General features: G+C 45.8%; 1 protein-coding gene across 5 annotated transcripts in view; it reads left to right on the top strand.

The window, feature by feature from the left end:
* The window catches only part of ARID4B (AT-rich interaction domain 4B), a 2,504,499-nt gene that overhangs the window by 1,118,056 nt on the left and 1,364,639 nt on the right, over positions 1-21,804 (top strand). For all 5 annotated transcript variants that reach the window (XM_077486552.1, XM_077486551.1, XM_077486548.1 and 2 more), the window contains one exon: positions 11,124-11,221. In XM_077486552.1, the coding sequence (XP_077342678.1) occupies positions 11,124-11,221 (98 nt within the window). The remainder of the gene's footprint in view (positions 1-11,123; positions 11,222-21,804) is intronic.

Here is a 21,804-nt window from a genome sequence, read left to right on the forward strand (position 1 = left end):
GCACTCAGTTTTTTCGCCAGTGTCTAATGCCGCGTACACACGATCAAACAATCCGGTGGAAAAGTCCGGCAAACTCAAGTCCTCCAAACAATCCCCCCCGTGTGTAGCCTCCGGCATACTTTTTTGACCCGACAGTACGGCGGACTTAGAATTTCGGTTTGCACAAAAATTTGCACGTCGTACTCGCATTTCGGCGGCCAATCCGGCCGTGTGTATGCAAGTCCGCCGTACTTTTGAAATGAGCGGACTTTTCCCGCCCGGAGAAAAGTCTGCTCATTTCGAGCGGGTCTCCAGGTAGGCGGGGCCCGCGAAGGAGACGTCGCTGGCCCCGCCGCCTGGTATGGACTTAAAGGGGAACCCCAACGCCGAAAAAAATCGGCGTGGGGGTCCCCCCCAAGTCCACAACAGACCCTTGTCCGAGCACGCTACCCGGCCGGCCAGGAAAGGGGGGCGAGCGAGCGCCCCCCCTCCTTAGCCGTACCAGGCCGCGTGCCCTCAACATGGGGGGTGCCTTGGGGAAGGGGGGGCCGCGCGGCCCCCCCACCCCAAAGCACCTTGTCCCCATGTTGATGAGGACAAGGGCCTCTTCCCGACAACCCTGGCCGTTGGTTGTCGGGGTCTGCGGGCGGGGGGCTTATCGGAATCTGGGAGCCCCCTTTAATAAGGGGGCCCCCGGATACCGGTCCCCCACCCTATGTGAATGAGTATGGGGTACAATGTACCCCTACCCATTCACCTGTAAAAAAGTACAAAAAAAACCACAACACACGAGATAAAATACTTTATTGCACAGTTATCTTCTTGTAGCTCTTTTGCTAGCGGAGGAGTCCGGCTTTCTTCCTCGCCGCCGGCCTCTTCTCCCGACTTTGGGGGTCTTGTCCCCCTCTTCGGTTCTTCTGCCGGGCCACCGCGCCTTCTTATAGCTCTTTTACAGGCGGTGGCCCGGTCTTCTGTCGCCGCTGCCGCCTTCCGTTCTTCTTCTTCTTCTTCTTCTCCAGGAGATGTTGATTTGACGCTCTCTCCGGCCACAATGCCAGGGACGCGCTGAGCGGCCACTTATATAGGGACAAGGGGCGGTGTCACATGGCTTTATGTCACATGGGTTGGTGTCACATGGTGACCCCGCCCCCTTACGATGTCACAGTCCCCATGTGACATCAACCCATGTGACCAACCCATGTGACATAAAGCCATGTGACACCGCCCCTTGTCCCTATATAAGTGGCCGCGCAGCGCTTCCCTGGCATTGTGGCCGGAGAGAGCGTCAAATCAACATCTCCTGGAGAAGAAGAAGAAGAAGAAGAAGAACGGAAGGCGGCAGCGGCGACAGAAGACCGGGCCACCGCCTGTAAAAGAGCTATAAGAAGGCGCGGTGGCCCGGCAGAAGAACCGAAGAGGGGGACAAGACCCCCGAAGTTGGGAGAAGAGGCCGGCGGCGAGGAAGAAAGCCGGACTCCTCCGCTAGCAAAAGAGCTACAAGAAGATAGCGGAGGAGTCCGGCGAGAAGACCCCCGAAGACGGAAGACCCCCGGAGCTGTGCAATAAAGTATTTTATCTCGTGTGTTGTGTTTTTTTTTGTACTTTTATTTTACAGGTGAATGGGTAGGGGTACATTGTGCCCCATACTCATTCACATAGGGTGGGGGGCCGGTATCCGGGGGCCCCCTTATTAAAGGGGGCTCCCGGATTCTGATAAGCCCCCCGCCCGCAGACCCCGACCACCAACAGCCAGGGTTGTCAGGAAGAGGCCCTTGTCCTCATCAACATGGGGACAAGGTGCTTTGGGGTGGGGGGGCCGCACGCCCCCCCCTTCCCCAAGGCACCCCCCATGTTGAGGGCACGCGGCCTGGTACGGCTCAGGAGGGGGCTCGCTCGCCTCCCTTTCCTGGCCGGCCGGGTAGAGTGTTCGGAGAAGGGTCTGTTGTGGACTTGGGGGGGACCCCCACGCCGATTTTCTTCGGCTTTGGGGTTCCCCTTTAAGTCCATACCAGGCGGCGGGGCCAGCGACGTCTCCTTCGCGGGCCCCGCCTACCTGGAGACGCGCTCGAAATGAGCGGACTTTCCTCCGCGTGTGTGGGCGAGTCCGTTCATTTCGAAAGTAAGGCGGACTTAGTACGCCGTATTAGTCCGCTGAAAAAGTGCCGTGTGTGGGCAAGTAGTCCGTTCGAAAATTCCGACGGACAGTTTGGCGGACGTCCGCCAGACTAAGTACGTCAGACAGATGGCTATGTGTGTACGCGGCTTTAGGTGTTGGTCACGAGTGAAGATGTTCTCTGAGGAGCTCCAGGGAGGGATCCATGCTGAATTGAAAAGAACCTCCACAACCGGATCCATCCTCGCCACTGAGGCCATGGGATGGTACCTGGACCTCGATTCAAGAACAAGGTTTTTCCTGTAAGCTTCTCTGGGAGAGCTGGACCCTAGGAACCAGGACTCTTTTTGGTCTTGGTACATTACCTAAAGTTGTCCTGAGGGGTGCTATACAAGGCCCAAACGAGCGGAACCCCTATTAAAAGGGCCCCAGTCTTTGAAGGTTTAAACTACCCTGCCCGCCGTGATGGTGATGTACGATGTCTTAGTGACGCTCTGTCTCAAAATATGTATGGTCCCAGCGGCAGAGGGGGTTTTTACTTAAATAAATCTTGTGGGATTTGTTCAAAATACAGCAGGTACTAATACAGAGATGTGTATAAATTTCTATATGGGCTGTGGCTGAATGGTTGACACAGCTACTTTAGCTGCATGGTTTAATTACAACCCAGCACTTCCACCTAGTAACATTGGGGAAACTCCCTGTGCCTCTGTGGTTTTAAAGACTACAAATCTGCCCCCCTCTTCCCCTCCCCTCTGGTAGAGGTGTTGTCATGGTTATGCAATAGAGTTTGCCTGCTTACCTGTCTCCCCAATGTGTTCATCTTTAGAGACCAGCCGACCCTCACCTAACTGCTTTTGTTATCCATCCTCTGGCATGGCTCCACCCTAGCTCCTATTAGAGAACTCTATATTAACCTGTGCACTGCAGGCCAACCCTGTGTGTGTTTGGCTTCCTGTTACCTGCCGTGTGCTCTTCTGTTGTGTTCTGTTACCGACTTTGGCGTGTCCCTGACTATTCCTGTTTGCCTGTGATCCTGACCTTTTGGCGTGTCCCTGACTATCCCTGTCTGCTTGTGGCCCCAACCTTGGTTTATCCCTCACTATCCCTATCCTCCTGTTGCCTACTGTGGGTGTGAGCTGGGGGACGCTGGGGGTCGCGAACTGAAGCCAGTTGCAGCCCAGTCCATCCTCACCACTAGAGGCTCTGGTGAACAACTGCTGGCTTTTAGACTCCGCGCCCCAGGGAATCTTATGCTCTAACCTCGGTGGGATCCATCTTGGTGTTTCGCCATCCGCAGCAGTCAGCCGTAGGGTCCACAACCTTTGCGGTGCACTCCTGATCCCTACGGTGTGCATCTGTCACCTGACCTCAAGGTGACCTGACAGTTTGATCAGCCATGGACCCGGCTGACATGCTGCTTCCTACAGTCGATCCTTTGCAGGGCATAGTTCGGAGACTCGAGACCCAGGAATCTAATCAGACTCAGGTGATGTGATTCCATCAAGATCTGGCTTCCCGCTTCGAGCAGCTACATGCTTCTTTGTGAACCCCAAACCTGCAGCCTCAAGTACAGTCATCAGCTGCACCTATCCCACCAGTCGCACCCATGCATTCATTATTACTGCCAGCTCCGTCCCGTTTCTCTGGGGACTCCAAAGCCTGCAGTGGCTTCCTCAGCCAATGCACCATTCATTTTGAGCTCCAGCCTCAAAACTTTCTGTCTGATAGGGCAAAGGTAGCCTATATCATTTCCCTCCTCTCCGGTGAAGCTTTAGCCTGGGCTGCTCCCCTGTGGGAGAAAAATGATCTGGTGGTTTCCAGCCTGTCCGACTTCTTGAAGCTCTTTTGTAATATCTTCGAGGAGCCAGCTTGGATTTCTTCTACGGCTAGTGCCCTTTTATGCCCTCGCCAAGAATCTTGTTCAGTGGGACAATATGCACTTCAGTTCCGTATCCTCACAGCTGAATTGAGCTGGAACAATGAGGCCCTGGTCGCAACCTTTTTACATGGCCTCTCTGACCAAGTGAAGGACGAATTAGCAGGAAGAGCTATCCCCGCCGGTCTGGACAATGTAATTTCCTTATGCAATCAGATTGACATTCGTTTCCAGGAGAGGTCCTTAGGAAAAAGACGCCAGCACCCCCTAGGTCCTAGTCAGCCTGAACTCTTTCCCCGTCGCCCTGTGGAGCATCCTCTGCCTGCTGAGGAACCCATGCAGCTGGGCCGGACCAGACTAACCCTGGAAGAACATGCTAGACGCAGAACTCTGGGCTTGTGTCTTTATTGTGGGGGCAAGGGTCATTTTCGTGACTCCTGCCTTGCTTCGTCCGGGAAACGCTCGGGTCTAATACATTTGGAAGGTGGAGTATTGGACCCAGAAACTTCAGCCCCTGTATATGTGACTGAAGATGCATTTTCCTCTGCCTTGCAAGGCTTAGAAGGAAGATTAGCGGTTTTAATCGCATCCTCCATCCAAGTGTATAGGAAGCGTCCTAGATCCCCCTCCCCCACCTTAGACACCTTTTACAGTCAGTGGAGGGTCCAAAAGGATTATGGGGACAGGGTGGGGTATTTCCCTCAGATGATCAGGAGGAAAGAAATGCCGATTATTCCTCTGCGGAGGAAACAATACTTGAAGTTCCTACTTCACAATCTGAAGTACAGAGCTTTACAAAGATGGTTCGCTCTGCTTTCATGCTACCCCTAACAGAGTTAGCTGAAGGTCCAGTCTCCTCCCTGGGTTCCTTGAAGCCTTTACCGCCTTTGCATGCATTTCAAGTCCACACATCGCTAAAAAAGCTTATTTATACAGAATGGGATCATCTAGATAAGCATTTTTCCCCTCCAAAGAGACTCTCAAGTCTCTATCCTATGGAGGAAAAATTCACTAAAAGATGGAAAGTTCCAGCAGTTGACACTGTGATTTCAAATGTGAAAAAAATATATAAATAATAATAAAAAAAGTTGAACTTGCCCAGTGGACAATGTGCTTATGCTTAAAGATCCAACAGATAAGAAGTTGGAAGGTCTGTTAAAATCCTCTTTTACTTAGCAGGTACTGTTGCTCAGCCTGCAATTGCAGCTATAGGCATCTGTCAGTCCTTAAAGGACCAGTTCACAGATGCTCTCAAATGAGCTCCCTGCACAACAAGCACAGCAACTGGCCGAGCTACCTAAATCCTTATGCTTTGCTATAGATGCTATGAAGGATTCTATTCACCAGGCATCACGCCTTGCACTTGTACTTATGCATATGCGAAGGACCCTTTGGTTAAAGGTTTGGTCAGCTGAAACGCCTTGTAAAAACCTTTTAACTAGTTTCCCCTTTAAGGGAGAACGATTATTTGGTGATAGTTTGGATAAATACATTCAAACAATTTCCAGCGGAAAGAGTACTCCTTTGCCAGTCAAAAGAAAATATAAGCGTCCTTCATTTAAACTGTTCGGCCTCCGCCATCAGATCAGGCATAAAGGAAGACATGGGGCCGCAAGTCTGCAAAGCAGAATACAAGACCTCGTTATGAAGAGGCATCTCCCCTCACCAAGGTGGGGGAAGACTTCTGATGTACTCAGAAGTCTGACAAAGGGAAATTCAGGACAAATGGACTCTCTTCACAGTGTCTCTAGGATGCAAGCTAGAGCTTTGAGAGTGTCCACTGTCTCGTTTTCTGAGATCAAACGCTCCCAAGGATCCAGGGAAAAGGCAATCCCTGTTGCAAGCATTAGACCGATTATTGGCTCAAGGGGTGATCAGACAGATTCCCAAACAAGAGCAAGGTTTGGGGTTTTACTCAAACCTATTTACAGTGCCAAAGCCAAATGGGGGATATCAGACCAAGTCTAGATCTATAAAATCTAAAGTTCTTGAAGATTGGCTCCTTTTGCATGGAGTCAATCAAGTCAGTCGTTTTCATCCTGCAAGGAGGAGAACTTCTGGCATCCATCAACATCAGAGATGCATATCTGCATGTCCCTATATTTCCTCCTCACCAGAGGTTTCTGCAGTTCGAATTAGATCAGAAGCATTTTCAGTTTATAGCCTTGCCCTTCGGGCAGCTACAGAACCTTGTGTATTCACTAAGGTATTAGCCCCACCTCTAGCCAGGTTAAGTGCACAGGGCATAACTGTCTTGGCTTACTTAGACGATCTATTGTTAATAGACCAGTCAGTGGCTCGCTTGAAGCAAGGTGTAGCCATTACAAGCAGTTACCTGGAAGGTTTGGGTTGGATTCTCAACCTAAAGTAATCCTCCTTAAAGCCACTAAGAAGGCTGTAGTATCTGGGCCTGATCATAAACGCAGCCCAGAAAAGGGTGTTCTTGCCTCCCGCAAGGATCAGCTCCATACAAGAGCTGGTGAGGATGATCAGGTGGAAGAGAAATCCTTCAATTCGCCTTTGCATGAGGTTGTTAGGGAAGATGGTAGCTTCATTTGAAGCAGTTTCCTATGCCCAATTCCATTCGAGACGGTTTCAAAACAGTATCCTGTCTGCTTGAAACAAAACGATTCAAGCTTTGGACTTGCCAATGTGGCTGTCCCCGTGAGTGTCCCAAAGCCTCAGTTGGTGGTTACTATCTTGGAACCTGCTGAAGGGAAAGTCCTTTAGACCAATTATCTGGAAGGTAGTAACGACAGATGCCAGCCTTTCAGGCTGGGGAGCAGGAGCCTTGCCCATCAACATCCTAGAGATTCCACCAGTGTATCTGGCTCTAGAAACTTGGACTTCCAGGTTGAAGAATTGTCCTGTCAGGATCCAGTCCAACAGCCACGGCTGTGGCATATATCAATCACCAAGGTGGGCACCAAGATTCTCTCAGCCCAGAGAGAGGTGAACCAGATTCTAACTTGGGCAGAAGAGAATGTCCCATGCCAACAGCAGTTTTAATTCCGGGAGTAGAGAATTGGCAGGCAGATTATCTAAGTCACCAGCAGTTATTCCCGGGGGAATGGTCTCTTCACCCCGAAGTGTTTTCGGGCTGTTTGCCAAAGATGGAGGACTCTGGACCTAGACCTTTTAGCGTCCAGATTCAACAAGAAGCTAGTCAACTTTGTGTCCAGGACAAGGGACTTACTCGCATACGAAACAGATGCGTTGGTGACCCTGTGGGATCAGTTCTCACTGATCTATGCATTTTTCCCCGATTCAGTTGCTACCTCAAGTTCTTTGCAAGATCAAGCTGCAACGAAAGCCTGTAATACTGGTAGCACCAGCATGACCCAAAAGGTCATGGTACGCAGAGATCATAAAGATGGCAGTGGAGGGTCCATGGCCCCTCCCACTAAGGCCAGACCTGCTATCGGAGGGGGCCGATATTCCATTTTACTTTACAAACGCTAAATTTAACGGCTTGGCTAGTGAGACCCACATTCTGAAGAAACAGGCTTTTCAGGTCAGTTATCTCTACATTGATTAATGCTAGGAAGCCAGCTTCTAGAGCTATATATTATAGAGTCTGTAAAGCTTATGTTTCCTGGTGTGAATCCAAGGGTTGGCACCCTCGGAGATATATCATAGGCAAAATTCTTGCCTTTCTACAATTAAGCGTGGCGATGAAGTTGGCCCTGAGTACTATTAAGGGCCAAGTCTCAGCCTTATCAATTTTTATTTCAAAGACCGCTTGTTATACATTCTTTAGTCCAGAGTCTCATGCAAGGAGTGCTGCGGATTAATCCGCTAGTTAACCACTTGCTGCCCGCCCTATAGGCAATTGACGGCTGCAAAGTGGTTGCATAATCCTGACCGGACGTCATATGACGTGATCAGGATTATGAGCCGCTGCGCTCCCCCGGGGGCGCGCATCGCGGCGATCGTTGTTGCGGGGTGTCAGTCTGACACCCGGCAACTACGATCTCGGTAAAGAGTCTCCGAAGGAGACTCTTTACCACGTGATCAGTCGTGTCCAATCACGGCTGATCACAGTGTAAATGGGAAGAGCCGGTGATCGGCTTTCCCTCACTCGCGTCTGTCAGACGCGAGTGGAGGAGAGCCGATCGGCTGCTCCTCTGACAGGGGGGTCTGTGCTGATCGATTATCAGCACAGCCCCCCGAGGATGTCCACACTGGACCACCAGGGACGCCACCAGACCACCAGGGAAAAGGTAATCCTCCCTAGACCACCAGGGATGCCAGTCAGCACAATGGGTGCCAATCAGTGCCCATAATGGATGCCAATCAGTGCCCACAATGGGCATCACTGATTGGCATGCATTATTGTTTGGCACTGATTGGCATCCATTACTATAGTATAACACCAATGCCGCCTATGAGTGCCCACCTGTGCCGCCTATGAGTGCCCACCTGTGCCGCCTATGAGTGCCCACCTGTGCCGCCTATGAGTGCCCACCTGTGCCGCCTATCAGTGCCCACCTGTGCCGCCTATCAGTGCCCACCTGTGCCGCCTATCAGTGCCCACCTGTGCTGCCTATCCATGCCCATCTGTGCCGCCCATCCGTGCCGCCCATCCGTGCCAGCTATCAGTGCCAATTTGTGCCACCTATCAGTGTCTGTCCGTGTCGCCCATCAGTGCCGCCTATCAGTGCCACTTCATTGGTGCCACATTGGTGCCCATCAGTGCCGCCTTATCAGTGTCCATCAGTGTAGCCCCATCAGTGCCCATCAGTGAAGGAGAAAATGTACTTATTTACAAAGTTTTGAAACTGAAACAAAAAAAACATTTTTTTTTTTCAAAATTTTCGGTATTTTTTTATTTGTAGCGCAAAAAATAAAAACCATAGAGGTGATCAAATACCACCAAAAGAAAGCCCTATTTGTGGTAAAAAAAATGATAAAAATTTCATTTGGGTACAGTGTAGCATGACCACGCAATTGTCATTCAAAGTGCGACAGCGCTGAAAGCTCAAAATTGGTCTGGGCAGGAAGGTGTTTAAGTGCCCGGTATTGAAGTGGTTAAATCACCCTTAAGCCCTTGGGACTTAAATTTAGTTTTGTCAGTGTTACAGAAACAGCCATTTGAACTGTTACAGTATTTTCCCTTAGTCCTTCGGACTAGGAAGCTGATATTGTTGGTTGCTGTATCCTCAGCAAGGAGGGTTTAAGAATTGGCTGCTCTTTCTTGTAAAGAGCCATATTTGATTATTCATGAGGACAGAGTGGTGTTACTCCCTCGTCCAGGCTTTTTGCCAAAGGTGGTTTCAGGCTTTCATCTGAATGAAGATATTGTCCTTTTTCCCAGGACAATTGTGTTTTTCCCAAGACCATGTTCCAGGAAAGAAAAGTCACTACATTGTCTTGATCTAGGGAGAACACTGAAAAGGCATTTAAAGAAAACTGCTGAGATTCATAAGACTGATGTCTTATTATTCTGCCAGAGGGTCCTAAAAAAGAACAGACAGCGTCAAAATCCACTGTCGCTAAGTGGATTCGACAAGTTATAATTCAATCGTATGATTTAAAAGGAAAGATTCTCCCTTTTCAAGTTAAGGTGCACTCTACCAGAGCGGTTGGTGCTTCTTAAACAGTGCGTCACCAGGCCTCCATGTCTCAGATCTGCAAGGCCGTGACTTGGTCTTCAGTACATACATTTGCAAAATTGTATCAAGTGAATGTAAAATGGAATGAGGATATTGCCTTTGGGTGCAGCAGTATAAGTCCTCAGGTCTGGGGGTGTCAGGAACCATGAAACGGACAGAGACAGAAGTACAATCAAATCACACTTGCTTATTAATAAAAATAAAAAGGTAAATAGGAGTCCAGTAGCCAGATCAGGTAGTCAGCCAGTCCAAAGTTCATAAACTAGATCGAGTAATCAGCCAGTCCAGACGTCAGGGATCCAAGGAGAGCAACTGCAAGCAGGATAGAAGCCAGGAGGGATGTCCGCAAGCCAGTCTTGAAGCAAACAGCAGGAGATGGTTCCTAGTGATGTGACCAACGCACAGGCAAATAAGAGTGAGCTGGAAGGCTTTAAATAAGCAGGTCAGACGAGCATCATCGGGAACAGTAACTGTGGAAAGAGAAGAGAGCAGTCAATTAGCAATTAGCCGACATCTGAGCGGCCAGCCCAGAGAAGGAAGGGCTAAGCCAGCCCTGACAGGGGGTTACCCTATGGGTTGTGTCTCCCTCCCCTCAAGTAGCATTGCTATGGGACATCCCACTAGGTAAATACTTGAGACTCTGTGTCCTATGATGTACTATAAAGAAAATAGGATTTTAAAACAGCTTACCTGTAAAAATCCTTTTCTTGAAGTACATCATATGACACAGAGCTCCCGCCCCTCTGTTTTATGGGGTGAGAGTATATTGCTTATATTGCTTGGCTACAAAAACTGAGTGCTCCTTGGAGTAGGGGTTGTATAGGGGAGTCAACTTCCTGTATTGGGTTATACCAGTGTCAACACCTGAAGTTAGGCCCATAACCCACTAAGTAAACACTTGAGGCTCTGTGTCCTATGATGTACTCCAAGAAAAGGATTTTACAGGTAAGCTGTTTTAAAAATCCTATTTTTGTGTGCTGTTTAGGAGTTTACCTATTCCTTCAGGATCTATTGCAATAGTAGTGCACCTTCTTTTTCAGCACCATTTTTTCACTTCATGTGCACACCTTATGGATATATTTCCTATCACTGTTCTACGAAGAATCATTTGAGTGTTTGATATACTTTTGTTGTCTTATTGATACACTTTTATTGTTTTATCCGAAGAAATCGCAGGGCATGTGACACATTTTTATACTGCCTAGGATTGGATATATATTGACCTTTGAACATTCTTTCAACTATATCTTTCATTGAGCACCTTTGCACTTTATTACGCACACTATAATCCCAATCACCCTATTTCAAATTAATAGGGATGAGGTGCGGGATATACTATGGGTCACTCAATCTCTTTTCCAAGCTAAGTTTTAATAATAGTTTTTTTTGTGTGCATATACATCCATTGCCCTCCAACTTTGTGAACCGCATTTAAGTCTGTTGGCTAAAATTGCATCTTTTTTTATTCTTTTTTTTTTTTACTAACATATTTTCATCTATTAATTATTAATTATTTATTTGTTTATTTATTTTAAAGATTGACAGTGGGGCAATCTGGAAACAAGTTTACCAGGATCTTGGAATTCCCGTATTAAATTCAGCTGCTGGGTATAATGTCAAATGTGCTTACAAGAAGTAGGTGCAATCTTTTGTTTTTCTTTGTGTTTTTCATTACTTATGTATAATGTAGTTGTTTTATGTTTTTGCTAAATATTTGACTATTTACTATGTGACAGTGTATCTGACATTCACTAAACCTTCTCTGCAAGTGAATATTTGTGGTGCATGTATCTTAAATGTCATTAATTATTTTACAACCAGTGAATGTTTGAAAGTCAAATTCTCTGCTTTTCAAATATGCTCCTATATGTTTGGGAACATTACAAGGTTTACAAGTTGAAATAAAAAATTTCTAGGTGTAGTGTATGTTAAAATCAATTGAAGGGAAAAAAGTTATTCTCTGCAGCTGGTAGTGAATTAAATAAAGGAAAGCTGGCAGCTGCTTACAACCTCACAGGCTTTATTCTTTATTTAACATATATGTACATTTAATAACAATCCCCTGTTACACTTACCGGTAACAGGAATGCACACGTGAGAGATAATAGGCTCATCCTGCCAGGAAACACAATTGACAGCCTTTTAGAAAGCCCCTTGTCCTTAGTTATAAAAGTATTCTGTGCCCATACATGAGGAGTATGCCACAAATCTTAATCACCAGGGTACAGTCCTCGATCTCCATAGGGTGAGAAGTTGGCCTGTTATCCTGGAGAATTCACAGAAACACTGTTACCGGTAAGTGTAACTGGTGATTTTCTCCCATCATCTTCTAGGACTGCACAGAGGAGAATCTAGTAACACAGGCCTACTTTAGGGTTGGACCACTGCTTGCAGGACTTTCCTGCCAAAGGCTCGATCTTGCTGTGAAAATATTTCCAATCTATAGTACTTCACAAAAGTATCTTGGTTGGACCAGATGGCTGCATTGTGGATTTGTCCCCAAGAAGCTCCTGCTTTTTCTGTGCAGGATGCTGCCAGGGCTCTAGTAGAATGTGCCTTCAGGCATGCCAGTACTAGAGTGATGGAATTTTTGTAGATTAAAGCAATGGTCTGCCTGATCTACCTAGCTACTGAAGTCTTTGAGGCCTGTAGGTGTTTCCTAGATCTACTATATAGCACTAACATATGGTTGGAGCATCTTAAATTGTTGACCCTTTCCAAGTAAATTGAGAGACATTTAATGTCTAAGCAATTGAAGCTCTTCTGTCTTTCATTCGTGAGGTTACGACAAAAAGAGGGAAGGATCATTTCCTGTGATCTATGAAAGGTCAAGACCACCTTAGGCAAGTATAAAGGGTCTGATCTTACAATACTGTAACCCTATATGTTAATGCCAACAAAAAAAAAGTCCCCTAATGGGAAGACTCTGCCAGTCTCCAATTCTTTTAGCCATCGTAATAGCTAAGAAAAAGCAAATTGTAGGGACAAAAACATAAAAGGAATCTTTCGATTGGTTCAAATAGATGCCTAGTTAGAGCCTCCAGTACTATAGTCCCTATAGTATAAGTCCCACTGGGGAAACCTACAGTATCCTTCATTACTGGCATAGCTCTTTCCCTAGCCAGTAACCTTAACTCAAGAAATACTAACAATGCAGCAACTTGTGCTTGAAGAGTGTTAAGTTGCACACTCTTCCCTATCCCATTTTGCAAAAAATCCAGGATGGCAGGAAGTCTACCCGGTTTTCTTTAACACCATTCTCAAAAGACTCTCCACACCCTTAGGTGGATCTGTCTAGTAAACGGTTTTCTACTCACGAGCAGTGTATTGATTACTCTGAACAACCCCCCGTCTAAGGATCTGATGCTCAAGAGCCACACCGTAAGCTGAAAATATTGCGGCACTGAGATGTCAAAGCTGCCCCTGATGCAAAAGATCCAGATGAACCAGCAGTTTCCAAGAAGGGACACTGAAAACGTTTTCAGCTTCTTCCTTATTGGCCAATAGGGGGCTAGAGCAGGAGGAGGCAGCGCTTTGAGTGACTCCAGCTTCTGAAGTACCATGGGGATCCATGCCAAGGGTGGAAAAGCGTAGTCCAACTTGAAATCCCAGGCCTGGGCTAAGGCATCTTTGTCCCCAGACTACCTTCTAGTGTCTCCTGTTGGCAAACAAAATTATTGCCTTACACCTCCTGGTTCAGCTCCCAAACTCCCTGACGGCTGAGGAAGTCTGCTCCCTTGTTGTTTGACCCCTTTATGAGGACTGCTGAGATCCAGAGTACCCTTTTCTCTGCCCAGAAAAGTAATTTATTTGCCAAGTTAAGGAAATGTTTGGACCTTGTACCCCCCCCGATGGTTAGGTATGCCACATGCCACTCAATCTGCAGTGACAGCAATGGCTAACCAGAAGTCTCCAGGACCAGACGGTCTTCCATTGGAAACCTATAAATACTATGGGAAAGTACTGCTTCCAGAGTTTCTCAGAGTGTTAGATAGGGTAAAGGAGGAAGGGAGATTGCCTACCTCGATGACGGAGACAACGATAATCGTTCTGCACAAGGAGGGGAAGGATCCGTTGGAAACTAAATCTTACCGACCTATCTCACTTTTGTGCACGGACGCAAAAATACTAGCTAAGGTACTGGCGGCCAGACTGAATAAAATTATTTCTAGATTAATACATCCTGATCAGACAGGATTTATCCCCGGTAGATCAACTAGCATGAATATTAGAAGACTATACCTTAATTTACAGATACCAACGGAAAACATAGGGAAAAGGGCAATTATGGCTTTGGATGTAGTCAAAGCCTTTGATAGTCTTGAATGGAGATACATCTGGCGAGTTCTGAGAGAATTTGGCTTTGGCTCCTCATTCATTGAATGGATAAAAATCTTATATAATGGTCCTAGTGCTAGAATTAGGGTTAACAACGAGTATTCAGATAAGATATTATTAGAAAGAGGTACAAGACAGGGGTGCCCTTTGTCACCCCTGATCTTTGCCCTTGCAATGGAACCATTAGCCATTGCAATAAGATCTAATGCTGATATGGAAGGCTTTAAAAGAAAAGCGAGGGAAGAAAAGATCGCGCTATACGCCGATGATATTCTCCTCTATCTGGGGGACGTGGAGAAGTCAACCAGGCAGGGGATGAAAGTCCTCGGGGATTTTAGCAGCTTCTCGGGATTAACAATAAATTGGGAAAAATCATCTCTGATGCCTGTAGATACACTGGAGAGTCAAACTATATCGACAATCCCGCAGTTAGAAGTAGTGGAGAAAATAAAATATTTAGGAATATACATACAAAGTGATGCAAAAAGGTATATAAGTGATAATATCGCCCCCTTATTAGTTAAATTTAAAAATAAAATCGAAATCTGGAAGAAACTCCCTCTTTCGTTTGCAGGGAGATGAAATCTTATCAAAATGCTATGGATGCCACAGTTATTGTATCTGTTGCATAATGTACCGTTATGGATAGATATAAAGTGGTTTAAAAAAATAGAAACACTATTTAGAGAACTCATATGGAGCGGAGGTACCTCAAGAATAGGCCTACAAATTCTGCAATTACCGACAAGGAAAGGAGGAATGGCAGTACCTCACCCAAGAAGCTACTTTTTAGCTGCACAATTGCAACATCTGGGGACGAGCAATGAGCTTAGTGGAGATATAAATAGGAAGTTAATGATTACTGGGACATCTCATAAAACCATAGTAGAGGCCTTGGAGGCAAACTCATTTCCCTATAGAACGCCCACAATAAAACTCGCTCTAAAAGTATGGAAGGCAGTAAAAGCGATAAAGGGTCTAGAAGGGATGACCAAAAAAACCCCATTATGGAATAATCTGAACCTACAGGAAATGGGAATGATAGAGAGGCACAAAGATTGGGAAAGTAGGGGGATTGACAGACTGGCCCAGTTGTATGAAGGAAGTATAATAAAAACATTTAATACACTGAGAATGGAATATGATCTACCAAAACACTCATTTTATAAATATTTACAAATCAGACATGCATTATCGAAACAATTTGGTGCACCGGGGCCAGTGTGGAGCAAATCCCCCATCTATAATAGATTAAAATCTGAAGATAGTGCAAAAGGGTTTATAGCAGAAATGTATCCATATATTTGTGAAGGGAGCATAGAAACTCCAGATAAACTTAAAAGTAAAATAAAATGGGAGGAGGAAGTAGGAACATTCTCAGATGAGCAGTGGATGAGGATACTGGAGGGAGGACACTTGATATCTGTCTCACCAGCCCAGAGGGTGTCACATCTAATGCTGCTACATAGAGCCTATTATACACCGAAGAGGCTATACAGGTTTAGGCGAAGGGAAGATGATGGCTGCCCGAGATGTCAGGCGACAGGGGATCTGATGCACATGTTCTGGAGGTGCCCTAAACTGTTCCGTTACTGGTCAGAAGTTATTGCTGACTTGAATGAAACATTTGGAGTGTCGGTTGATGGGAACCCCAGAATGTGCCTATTGGGCCTGAATGAAGGAATAGGAGGGCCGGCCTGTATAAATAAAGCAGTAATGAGATGTATGTTCCAGGCAAGGAAGCTAATAGCGCAAAGGTGGCAGGCAAAAAACTCCCCATCGGTAGCGGAGTGGAGACAACTAATAACAGAGACGATCTGGAAGGAAAAAGTAGTATATGTAAGGAGAGGGAATCTTAGGGAATTTAATAAAATGTGGAAACCATGGTTAGACAAGTTGGGTTACACAGTATAAAGAACTGGAGAGAATGACGTTTGGAGGGAAGAAGGAGAGAGAGAATATGTGGTATAGGTGATAAGAAGTTAGTGGTATAGAGAGTAACACGGTCATAGTTTGGGTATGAGGGGCCCACTGCTTCTTCCTGTTATGTACGTGAGGGGGGGGGGGGGGGAGAGGGGGAGGGAAATGTTAATGTGGAAAACGGAGTGTTTAACTGTATAAAGTTTATGAATGGAAAAATTATTATGGAAAATAAATAAAGATTATATAAATTAAAAGGTATGCCACAGCAGTGACGTTGTCCGACATCACCTGTACTTCCTTTCTGGTGATTGTTTTTTCAAAGGACTTTAAGGCTTCTCCTACCGCCTTCAGTTCTCTGAAGTTGGAGGAGGCTTGGCTGACTGTCCTGCCCCAAGCCCCTTGTGCCTGTACTTTTCCTAAATAGGCTCCCCACCCTAAGGTACTCGTATCTTTGGTGCCCTTTAATGTATTCCACTGTGCCCAGGGCTTCGTCACTGAGATTGTCCTGCACTGTCCACCACAACAGAGAGGACCTTACCAGATGGGGAAGCTAGGAAGGGAAAAAAAAAACTAAGGTCCTTGGAGTTTAGTTGGGCACATGGTGCTGCAGGGATGCAGGCAGTAATTAGCTCCAGTACCCTCATGTTGTCCCTCCTGGAACATAGGGAGCTTCCACTGTAGTCACTATATTCTCTACTTTTTTTCCTGAAGTAGAAATAACTGTTGTGTCCTTGAATCCACAAGATAACCCAGAAATGGTTTCACCTGTTATGGTACCAGGGAGGATTTCTCCCTGTTTATCAACCTCCCCAAACTTTCTTAGGAGGAAACCACTGTTTCCATGTCCTCCCTCACCTGAGTAGCTGAGTGGCATAGACCAAAAGGTCTTCTATGTATCGAATGGGGGGGGGGGGGGGGTGCAAGGGACAGGGTACAGATGAGGAAGACAAACATTGCAGAGGCACAGTAGAAGACTAATTATGAGCAAGGGGCAGAGGCAGATGCCATGTCTTTGCAAGATACAGAAAAAGCAACAGGCAGTGAGGAACAGCCCACCCGGAGTCAGATTCTATAGGCAGTTCATAAATGTACAGGTTCAGTTAACACAGTAAAGGATCACCTGGGAAGTCTAACTGAAGAAGTAGCCCTCCTTAGACAGGATGTTCAAAAAATCAGTGAGAGAACCACTGCCGCTGAAAGTAGCATAAGTGACCTTGAAGATAAGCTTCTGCCTCTGATTGCTGAATCTTGCTCCACAGCCCGGATGGCACATGAGAATAAAGATAAAGCAGATGACATAGAAAACCATTAACAATGCAATAATGTCCGTATAGTGGGGATCCTGGAGAAGGTAGAAGGAAGGGATCCCACTAAATTCATTGAGAATTGGCTTTTGGAATTTGTTGGCAAGGAAGCTTTTACATCTTTTTTTTTTTTTTAACACTTTTATTAAATGTTTTGCATATAATACACAGAAAAACAGATTCCAGGAATCCTCCATACAATACAGTAACCGTGTGAACCAGACCTGGAAGAGAAAGAACAATTAAGTAGTGAAAAAGAGCAAACAAGCACATGCGATCGTAGAGGGATCGTTCTCAGATCCTCTCGGTCAAGCACATTAAATCAAAAGGTGAGTCACCATAACATATTAGCTAATAGAACAATAACTGTTAAGAAGCTAGGAAGGCTCCTGTTTCACCTTCTTGGGGTATCAAACAAAAATGGGGTGGGGGAGAGGGTGCAGGACTAAATAGAGCGGGAGAAAAGCCCATCAGGGGGTGGGCATATGAGAGCAAGGAAGAGAGGATGAGGCTATCACCAACTGCCCTCTCCATCACCTATTTATTGGACCAGTAACTAGGGTGTCACTGGCTTAACCCATAGGTTTTGATTTTATGAGGTTACAGTTTAACTTCAGGTTGCATCTTTTCTAAAGGATGTCCATGCTTCCCATGTAGCAGTAAATTTAAAAATTTTATCTAGTGAGATATAGATCAGCTCCTCCATTTCTGCGATCCGGTTAATCCGGTGAACCCATTCGGTCATTATCGTTGGAGATGCGTGCCGCCATTGAATTGGTATGCACATCCTAGGCGTGTTGACCATGTGCATTGCAACCTATTTGCAGTATCACTTGTTAGGTGACAAGCAGGTCCACCAAATGTGGAAAAATAAGCCCGTCTCCCTGACACATCACCAGTATTGCTCTGGCACAGTAGGTCTGGGGTTCTGTACCAGCGTGTTCTCAATTTATAGCCATTTCCCTGTACTGAAACGTTTAAGGAACCTTTGTGAAGATAGAAATGGATCTTGTCCCAACCTTCCTGCTCCAGTTCTTTTCTGAGCACCTATACCCAATAAGCATGTTCCGAGCGTAAGCTGTTGGTGGTTTCTCAAATAATGAGGCATAAAGTGCTGAGATAACATGCTTCTGAGGGGATGAGCTTGAGCATAGAGACTCCAATACTGTAGGGTTTTTGGTGAAGTGTTCTATGTGCTAGGCTATCTAAAAAGTATTTGAGCTGGATATAGGGCCAAAACGGAAACAAGCCCATATTGAAGAGATTCACAAGTTCAGTTTGATGTAAGAGGCAACCTCTACGCAAAAAAATGTTTGGCTAGTATTTCCGCATGTAGCCATTCTGTCTTCACAAAGGCTCTTGCTAAACCTAGGGGAAAATCCAGGACTGGGGTAAGGGGGCAGAATTTTGCAGACACCACGTGCTTGGAACAATCCCTACTAAAGGCAGGGAGAGTAGTTCCAATAAGTGGATGTGTGTGTCAAGGCGGATGAAGACAAATCCAAGGTAGGTATCGCATTTCGGAAATTGAGACCTAGATTCTCCAGGCACACCCAATCTTTACATCAGCTATGTATTTTCCAGTCAACTATACACACTAGGTGTACCGCCCAGTAATAGCGCTGTATATCAGGAAGACCTATACCTCCACAAGCTTTCAGCAGTACTAACCTAGCCGAACTTATTCTTGCAGTTTTATTGCACCACAGAAAGGAATAACCTTTGGATTTGTACATACTAAAAAAGGAGATTGGCAGATATATTGGTATGGTTTGGATTTTATATAATAGGCGTGGAAGAATTATCATTTCAAAGATGGCCCAAACCAGGAGATATTTGATTTGTCCCATTTCTGGATATACTGTCTTATCTTCTTATCTTCTGTAATTCCGTTAGTTTCTACTATATAGTTGTGATAAATCAATGGGGAATTGGATAACTAGGTATTGGATGGCATCCAACTTCCATTGAAAAGGGAGGTTGAGTTGGCATTGGTTGACCAAATCTAAGGATGAGCAGATATTCAGTGCAAACAATTTGGTATAGTTAATTTTTAAATTTGAATGTTTTTGAAATTGGTCAAGGACTTGCAAGAGATTGGGTAGAGACGTTAGCAGAGATGTGAGAAAGAAAAGAACATCATTCGCAAAAGCCGCAATCTTGAATTCCCATTCATGCACCATATGCCCTTAATTTTTGGAAGGGGGTGGGGTCCCTGCCTAGTTCCATCATGGATGGAGAAGGCGCCCAACAGGTGACCGTTGACCTTGACCTTTGATTTAGGGTTGGCATGCAGGGACATAAAAAAGGTCTGCATATGTGGCCCGATCCCTATTGATCTCAATACCGCGGCCATGTAGTCCCATGCCACTCTGTTGAACGCCTTCTCCGCATCCATCTTCAGGAAGAAGCCCTTCTGGTGAGAGGATGTAAGCCAGTGATGTAGATGTATCTCTTTGATCATGTTGTCCCTGCCCCCCCTACCAGGGACCAACCCCACTTGGTCCAGGCCAACTCAGGCAGGCACATGATAGGACAAACAGGAATCCAAGATTTTGTAAAAAAGCTTCACATCTACATTTAAAAGGGAGATCGGACGATAGCTAGCTACATTAGTGGGATCTTTCCCTTCTTTGCAGATTACTGCAACATAAGCTTCCAATAGACTCTCTGATTCGCAGAAAACAGTGGAAAGCTAGTTAAAAGCTTTGAGAAAACCCGGTGCTAGGATGTCTGAAAAGGTTTTATAATAAAGGGCTATAAAGCTGTCTGGACCTAGGCCAGTGATGGCGAACCTTGGCACCCCAGATGTTTTGGAACTACATTTCCCATGATGCTCCACTACACTGCGTAGTGCATAAGCACCATGGGAAATGTAGTTCCAAAACATCTGGGGTGCCAAGGTTCGCCATCACTGACCTAGGCTCTTGCCTTGTTTGGTGGTTTTTTTATGCCTCCACAAATTCCTCTGATGAGCGGGCCTCCATCGCTTGGGAGTCATCATCTGACAGGACAGCAAGACTAAAGCTATGTTAAAAAGTCTTAGATAAGTGTGGCACGCTTGATGGATGGGACAGAGTCCAGGTTTCCAGATTTGAGATTGTATAGCTTACTGTAGAAGTATAGCTTACTGTTAAAACTGCCTGGCAATGTCTTCATTCTTGGAATGGATCTTGCCCGCTGTGTCTATAGTATGGTGGATTGCGGAAGCTATCTTATGCTGCTGAGTGTTTGGCCAATAGTATACCCGGTTTGTTGCCCTGTTCATAAAACATTATTCGAGACAGGATATTACAACGCCTTACCCACTTGAATATTTCATCCAGTAAGAGTGAGCGTGTTTCCACTAGTTCCTCCGATGTTTTGATTGTACGTTTGGCTTCTAAGTTGCTTATCTTGGAGGATAGTTCTAGTACCAAAGCTTGGTGTTCTTTTTGCTTTCTTGTTGAAATGGCTAGTAACTGACCTCTGATGAAACACTTGTGCGCCTCCCACTGTGTCATGGGAGAGACGTCAGGAGTATCATTGTGGAGAAAGACGTCTTGGATCCCTTGTTTTAAGTTAGCTAAATTGCCAGGATCTGCCAGCGTGGACTCATCCAATCCCCACATCCTTGTGGTAGTGACTGTTTCTGGGAATACCAGAGTCATTGTGAATAGGGTGATGGTTTGACAATACCATACTCTCGATGGTAGCCTTATGGAGGTATGTCAGGTCTGGTTGGGTTACAAAAAGAAAATTGAATCTCAAATATCAGTTATGTGGTGAGGAAAAAAAGGTGTAATTGTGTTCTTTGGGGTAGAGGGTTCTCCACGTGTCATGAAGTGAAAGAGAAGCCAATTGGATCTTGATTTGGCGTAGGGCAGAAAAAGGGAGGGAGGAAGTACCTGTGGAAGTGTCTACCAAGGGGTCTAAGGAGACATTTAAATCTCCTCCCAATACTAGAAGACCCGATTTGGAACAATGTGAGTTTCGTCATGACCTCTCTCATGAAAGCAACCTGTTTGGTATTAGGGCAATATATATTCGCTAAAGTCAGTGGCCTCTTGTTCCATCTACCTTTCAGAAAAATAAATCTCCCCTCAGGGTCTATTATTTGGTCTCTATGTTCAGGGAAAAGGCTTTGGAAAGCAAGATGGACTTAGAATTAGGACAAGTAGCATGGTAAGCCATGGGGAAACGCTCATTTAAAAAGCGTGCGACTGACCCAGACTTGAAGTGTGTTTCGTGGAGAATAGGGACTTGTGCTCTGTGTCTGTCTGTTTCTGCCAATGTGCTATTACGTTTTTCAGGGACATTTAGTCCTTTAGCGTTGTGTGAGTATACTTTGAGAGAGAGGAGCTGAACGTACTGAAGAGTTTGTCATGGTCAACTCTGTAGGGTTAGCACTAAGGGATTGCCTAGAGTTAGACATCCAGTGAAGTGTGTGTGTGGAGAGGGCTGCTGGGGAGGGGAGGAAAACAGGAAGAGTGAGAGAGGAGAGACAAGGGGGAAAAAAAAGGGGGGGGGATATGTGAGGGGCAAATATGGGTGAGAGGGAGAAAATGAGAGGCTGAGGCTGTAGCTTATCCTAGCTTAGAGGAGAGTGAGCACCAAAAAACACAAGGTTCTCCTATGTTACAGAGAACTTGGAGATCAACTACCAGAGGTGGG

Source organism: Lithobates pipiens, unplaced genomic scaffold (genome assembly GCF_037356315.1).
Source record: "Lithobates pipiens isolate NorthernLeopardFrog02 unplaced genomic scaffold, aLitPip1_a1.2 Scaffold_18, whole genome shotgun sequence".
Classification (NCBI taxonomy): Eukaryota; Metazoa; Chordata; class Amphibia; order Anura; family Ranidae; genus Lithobates; species Lithobates pipiens.